We start from the raw sequence: 7370 nt of genomic DNA, 5'->3' as shown, positions 1-7370 counted from the left end.
CCCCCTTTCAGAAATATTGGGCAATCCAGCTTCCGGGAAAATGTTCAAAAGTCACACACCATTTCCTCAACACTTGACCCACATTATCAGGCCTTCCTCGATGTCTTGTTGCAGCCGTGCACTGTATGTACTTGGTGAGCTGGTTTTTGACAATGAAAACAAGTTGTGAACGCGGCGGCATACTCCGTCTCCTCTGCATCACTGCAACAGCAGCTGCCGATATTGAGCGGAGGAGCCGCGTGCTACGCTGCGGATGTCGAACGGTGATCAGCCCCCAATCTTGACGTGACAGAAGAGGAGAGAGGGGAACATGAAAGAAAGAGGTTTGTGTCGCACAAAGTTTTGGGTGGGTGGGTAGGTTCAAAAGTTGCTCTTTCGCTGCGATGTTGTTGATGATGGGATCTGATCCGATTTTGCCGATTGACCATTCATTGTCACTGCATACGGCCTGTGCAACCCGTGCAGCGATACGCTAGATACGCCAAGGCATGCTGTGGGCGTTGTTGCTATACACAGTAGTAGGGGAAGTGACAGCGGCTTTGTGCCCCTGACTCGGGGGCTTGGGGGTTGAGGTGCCAACCGTCAACTGAAGAAAAGCTCAGGTAGCTACCTACCGGCCGAAAGGCCCGACGGGGAAAACCAAGTTGTGAACTCGTGACAGTCGCAACTTGTGTGTGTTCAACTTGTTGCTCGTAGGACGGACGTCAGCTGTTCAATACCAAATAGAAAAGGCGCAGAAAGATCGGACTTGAGGGTTCGGCCCATCCCACATTCCAGAACATCGCATTTGTGTTGCACGAATGGGAATAATTCGTACTGTGTTTGGCCCCTTGTGACCAAGATTTGCCGACGGAAGGTATGTAACTCGTCTGGGAATAAACTTGCGAAAGTTGAGGCTGCCTACGCCCACACACGATGAGTAAAAAGAAAGTGACATGGAGAGAATTTTTGTCCTGATCAAGCTGAGAACCCCGCAGCCAAGAAATATGCTTTTTTCCCCCAGCAACGAACCCTCCTCCCCCCCCCCCCCTTGTCCTTATTTAAGGCTTGGGATCCCAATTCAAACGCTCGTGTAACCTCGGTGAATGGAAACAAAGGCCTCGTCGAATTAAGCTTAAGCATTGCTAGAGCCTCGTGGAGAATCAGTTTCGGTGATCCAACTATAGACCAGCCTCATTGGGCAATTGCTCCAGCACTCCTTCATGAGGCGTGCCCAAGGTTTCGGGGTCGTCTTGGAACCCGAGTTTTACGGTCAGAACATGTTGGTCCAATGGACGGCCACAGTACGCCTCATCGCTGAGTGAGCTCTTTGAGGCATGTCGAAATGCAGCTTTTTCCCGTTGCAGTCCCTCGTAAACCAAGCACTGCAGCTCAAGCGTCAAGTTGGGGGTTGCACAGTGCATAGTATGTTTGCCCACGCGAGCAGCCGCAAGCCTTGTACGCGGTGTTGCTGAGCGGAGGACCTATCGCCATAGTAGTTAAACGACAGCAGGGCACGTCGTCAGGCGTACGATGGTTCGGGCACACGATCGTAGCCTATCAGCCAGATGACCAGCAGATACAGGCCCGCCCGTGGTCGCATGGTATCCGTCCCAGCCGCCCGAGTCCGACTGTGACCTTCCTCGGTGGCTTTCTTCCAATTCGGACAGATAAGCCAACTCGTCTTGGGAGCCATGGTTGGTCGGTGAGGTAAGCAATGAGAAGGCTCGCACTCGGGGCTCGGTCTCGGCAGCTCACATCCCCAAAAGGGTTGATCTCTCATCATCTGTAACCATGCTCCTCGAGTCGGGGTGTGATCCGCTGCAGGGCTCCTCCGCTTTACGTCCGAGAAGCACGTCCGGTACTGCGGACGAGTGTTGTACTGGTGCCTCCTAGGTATTCCATCGAGATATTCCCTTCGTTGGCGCCCAACTTTGTGAGACAGAAGATGGGTAAATTGCAAGCGACTTATTATGGCAGGCCAGCCGCCTGATCGATCCGCCATGTGCTACATGCCAACCGCATGGTCAGACGCTGAGCTGAACCTGTTGGTGTTTCTGTGCTTGGGTCGAGCACTGGAGGAATCGAAACGGAGGGTTTGGCGGGGAACAGGAGGGCCGTTCCGGGGAGTGTATTTTTGGCGTCGCTCTTTGGTGCGTTATTAACCTTAAACAGACGACATGTTCCCCTCAATTGCATGCGAGGCTGACGGAGGCCGCCGCAAAGCTTGGTATCCCGTAATTACCGTATCCGCGTACCTTACTGATGAATAAGCGGCTTGCTGCCGTTGGGTTCCGGCATTTTGGTCAGACTGAGCCACAAAGAAAAAGGGGATTTCCCCAGCGGAGACTTCTGACACGTTGTTGTTGTTGTTGTTGTTGTTGTTGCTGTTGTTGTTGCTGTTGTTGTTGAGGTTGATGAGTGACTGATTACCAAGGCTCCGAACAAGTGAGGGAAAGTGACACGCCCAGAAAACTATTGACGCTTAAAATCATGCTTAACCAACAAGAGGCTTGGCCATGATTAGTCGTCAGGTATTATCTCCTGATTCGGCCTGCATTTCCATACCAGTCACACCTTCCCCTCAGCGCAATGCTCTGCCAGTGCCACCACCCACAACCATCCACAACTGCCACTGCCAAGCTTCCAAATGCCACTTCTCTTTTTCAAACTGCCTTGGCTCGACGGAAAACCGGCCTTCTTTGCGGTGCCCAGCCGGGACCGGAACATTGACCACTTCAGCTGACCTCAAGCATCTTGTTTTTTTGTTTTTTTTTTATCACGAACAGCAGCAAAAGTCCGCCCCTGGCCTCGATCGACATGACTGACACGATGGGGAGCAGTTGCACAGACTCAACCTAGATCTTGACGCATACCTTGCCGTCACCAACAGCACCAACAACGAATGATACTCCGGACAAACAAGTAAAAGCCCTGATGTGATGGCCGACTTTGTTGGCTCGCCAAGCTGCGAGGATCTTTCCGAGGGCGTCGCCTTACTGGGCCAAATATTACGACTGCCACACTGTTGCTCACTCACCTTTCCGAGAGGCGAGAGGCACAGCTTCAAGCTTAAGCATGCCCTCACATTTCCAACAGCCGCATCTGTTGTTGCTGTTGTTGCACAAACTTACACAAGGTCCCTGCGCCTTGACTGTTCTTTTTTTTTTGATACCAGGCTCCGGCGCACAACAGCCGTGGTGGTTGACATAGTCAGATGAAAATGATAGTAGGACCTGACTATTGATGATAACTGTCTGATCTCACTTCAGGCAGTGAAACTAAAACGTCGTCGTCGTCGTCGTCGTCGTCGTCGTCGCTGTTGACGAATAATTGGGTTCGCTTCCGGCAACCATATTCCGCCGTTGCCTACCCCAGGATAGCATGGATCGCGGCGGGCGGGAGCTGTGACGAATTCCGATCTTGGGTTCGCATCTTCGGAACGCGAATACGATTTACTTGGTACGCTAGTGGATAAAGGATCTGACTAATGGGGCGCCCAACTGCAGACACCCTGCCCACAGGGCAAACAACGATGGCCAACGACATTTCTTCTTCATCAGAGGCACACACGCTTCACCACGCCTCGTCGAGGCTCTCATTGTGCAGTTACATTCGCAGTTGTTGCTTCCACAGAGACAAGCAGAGGAATTGCTAGCTGCAGTGTGCCACACACCCCACAGGGTACTGGTACCTCGCGGCAAGCCACACTCCAAGTTTAAAGTGTTGCCCAGAAACGGCCAAGGCCATCACGGCACATCCCAAGACAAATTGCGACAGGGATTCCTCCTCATGTGGGGGTGCTGGTGTTTTGTAATCAAGTCCACAGCTTTTCCAGAAGGTGTTCACACCCGCTCGAAAAGGTTTACCCGTACGGATGTCCTAAGCGAAGCGAAGCTTACTCGGTCGTCCGTGTGGGCGGACATGTCAACGACGACGGGACTGACGGCACACCCGGCGCCTCGCGGGTTTCAAGGAGAGGGGTGTCTCGTCGCGAGCCGGTGGAGCGAGCAGCAGTTCCCTCTTCGGATTCGGAGTCACGGGGTCTTGTCAGCGACCTTTTGATCCGAGAAAGATGCCAAGTTGGCCCAGAGTCGCAACATTGGGCGGCATGATGGATGGAGCATGGAAGCCAAGGCTGATGGCTTGAAGGGTGATCCAGGCAAATGCCAATCACGCTAGCATGGGGAGAGTGAAATAAGCTTGAAATCCTATCCCAAGCCAGTATTTCCATGGCAAATCCGTACAGGGGTCCATCTGCCTTTTCTCGTTTTTGTTATTCACACTTTTTTTCCCTCCTGGATTGGACCCCTTCTTTTTACATAACGTCTGACATGACAGTGAGATTTCCTAATCAGGCGATTATTCCACACACCCAATGGGAGGGGGGAGAAGATGTCCAAAATATGTCAAGTTTTCGGCTTCGGAGGTAACCAAGGCGCTTAGTTCCGATGACAGAGGAGAAAAGGTGGGAGCACAAAGGGGTCAGCAAGTGCAGTGCAGTTGTTCTTTCAAAGTGAACAGGTTGCAGCTTTCCACGTGCGCCTTTTTGGACGTTGAGATAATGTTTTGGGCTAGACTTGGATAGGGAACTGGAAGCGGGCACTAGTCAAAGTTCGAGCAGGACCCAAGTGTTGGCGTGCGTGGCCCAAGAGTCTTGGAACTTTGGGGGGGAGCCATTGATATCAATCACCAAGACCAAGTGGACTTCTCGGACCCAACGGTTGCGAATATTGATAACCATATTGCACCCCCCTCTTCTCCTTAGCGTGGCGATCCAGATGTTGGTAAATTGACAGTAAAGAACACAAAAGCTCGGCAGGACGTTGTGCGACAATGGACCTTCGCAATAACTTCAGTTGCTGCTGCTGCTCCTTTCTTGTGACACACAACAAAAGTCCAATTACCTACAAGGTCCAACAACATGTGGATTGGGGGGGGGGAGGGGTGTGCGTGTTACACCGATGAGTCCCGGTCAGGCCCGAGGTCCAAGCGATTCATAACAGCAACAGTTGGTGGAGTAATAATGATGATGGGTGAGATGATAAGAGTTTTGTTCGGAGATTCATCATCAACCCAACTGCAAGAGGCAACTGCTCGTAACCAGCTGCTCGTAACCAGCTGCTCGTAACCATAAACAGATCATCTCAGGACCAACGACATCCAACATGTGTGACACAAGGACCTACCCACCACCTTGCTTGGGTAGAATTCTGAGTATCTCTCCGCCTGGTGGACTGAAAAGGAGGCAGAAATGAAGCGAGATCTAGGCCCCCTCTCCCCTCTCGTAGGACTCATTGATCTGTAAGAGCTTACGACACACTTTCTGGACAGGTGGAGCGCTGAACCAAAAAGTGAAGTAATTTTGGCCAGGGATGAAGGGACAGAGCTTCGCACCTTTTTGCTGTGGAGTTAGTCCTGGCTGTCCTTTGTCTGGCCTGCTCCGCTTTTCTTGGCTCTCTTGGCCTCGCTGCTTGGCCCTCTTGGCTTTTGCTTGGCATTCTCCGCTCGGGGAAGGGGGGCGTGGGACGAGTGATAATGAGAAGATGAATTGCATTTCACCTGTCATCAGTGTCTGTGCCTGTGCCAGATCAACTCGGATTGTTTTAAAACTGACTTGATCTTTCCGAAGGTAGGGAAGGATGGAGAGATGGAGGGAGGGAGGAATACTCGTATCTGGCTGTTTCAAAATGGGGCTGTTCACGGCCTCGCTTTCTCCAATTTCCATCTGATGATCACCCAGAGGCAGGCAGGCACCAACAGCCAGGACCAAGACGCCCCCCGTCTAGCCGTTTTGCCAGACCTGAGGCATCGCTCGGCTTGGCATGGTGCTTGGTGGGCTTGGAGTGGGTTCTCTCTAGCGGGACACCCCTCTGAAAGCTCCCACATTCCGAGACACCCATGTGCCAGTGGGCGCATCGTCATCGACCTGCAGCGGATCCGCACCACCAGCCGCCAACCGCGGTGCCCTCACGCACCTTATTTCCACTGCCTTATTTTTTTTGGTCATTTTCTCGATATAAGTCGAAACGTCCCGATACAACCCGCGCGCATCGCCCTGCACCTAAAGACACTTTTCTCGGTTTTTGCATTTCTCTGGGTCTCACCGTCCACCGTTCACCACACCACGACTAACTGTCATCGCCGTTACCTTTGCTAGCTCGCTGAACAAGCGGTTACTCACGCTCCCACATAACACACAACACAACATAACAAAACAAAAACAAGACACATTCTGATAGGTACGTTTCCAGCTTGTTTTCTTCCTCGTCAACTGTCCTATTTCGTCTCTTGAAACACAGATAACAACGCGTTGCGAGTGCAAGTGCAAGTGCGAGTGCAACTGTATCCCCTGATAATTCTCCATACCGGATCTCAAAAAGGGCAGGCTTCTGTATCCCCATGACTCCCCACGGCCTTCGTCCCCATCAAGTGTATGCGGACGGGGACATGGTGAAGCGTGGGACTGTGTGTGCTCCGCCCATGGCCGTGCTGCTGTAACCCTTCGCGTCTCGTGAGCCTGACGTGGTCGACGACACAAAGACACAAGGCGAGGAACCACACCCCAGGGTTTGACGTGGGAAGCTGTTTATGCGCCCAAAAGGCTGCTTGTTGCCTGCCGTGTGCCGTCGTGTGCCAGGTATCGCCAGCCAAGGGCAATGCTTCGATCAAGCTTCTGTCACTCTAGCACGCCCACCTCTCTCCTCTCCTCCACATCTCTTAAAAAAGGAAAAAAAAAGGCTATAAATCCACACTGAGGCTTAAAACGCCCGTCGTCTCTCTGCCAAGCCCTCACCCCTTACACGTCTCACGTTTACCTAATTCGCTCCCACAGGTCATGGACCCGCTATCGGCTCGGCTTGCCTCTTCATGAATCCACCATAGGAAGGGATAAACATTGACACTGGTTACATCACATCACATAGGGTTTTGCTGTGGCGCCTTTAAGCTTCTTGTCGACAAAACTTGCTCGAGGCTCCAGTCCTGAATGGTGGTGCAATAAGTTTTGCAGTTGAGGAGGAAAGGAGGATATCTTGGTTGACTATACAGTCTCTCTTTCTTTGGCCCAACGGTCCTGGGTTGCATCAACCTACATCTTCCAAAGCACTATCGCCCACCATGACGACAATGGAGACATATCACGGCATGGTCAAGACACCTGCCGACGCCATCAAACTTTTCGAGGCTTGCCGACTGGGACTTTTGCCTAGAGTTCAAAGAAGATTGTCCGAAAAGGAACGCCAACAGATTCGATCCGGGTCGGTTTATGTCTGGGATGAGAGGGAAGCTGGCATGCGGAGGTGGACTGATGGAAAGTCATGGAGCGCCAGCCGTGTGTCTGGGAGTTTTTTGACATACCGCGAGATGGAAGGCAAGCGAGGGAATGGTTT

General features: G+C 52.2%; 1 protein-coding gene across 1 annotated transcript; it reads left to right on the top strand.

Moving 5' to 3' along the window:
* Positions 1 to 7098: 7098 nt before the first annotated feature.
* PODANS_5_8770 (uncharacterized protein) lies at positions 7099 to 7368 on the top strand (the record flags this gene model as incomplete). The annotated part of the gene is made up of 1 exon (XM_001904660.1): positions 7099 to 7368. A coding segment is annotated over one exon (270 nt), but the record flags the coding sequence as incomplete, so codon positions are not given.
* Between the last annotated feature and the right edge of the window lie 2 nt (positions 7369 to 7370).

The sequence above is a fragment of the Podospora anserina genome, chromosome 5 (assembly GCF_000226545.1).
Source record: "Podospora anserina S mat+ genomic DNA chromosome 5, supercontig 9".
NCBI classification, from domain to species: Eukaryota; Fungi; Ascomycota; class Sordariomycetes; order Sordariales; family Podosporaceae; genus Podospora; species Podospora anserina.
The sequence above is the reverse complement of the archived record's forward strand: the minus strand, read 5'-3'. Positions and strand labels throughout refer to the sequence as shown.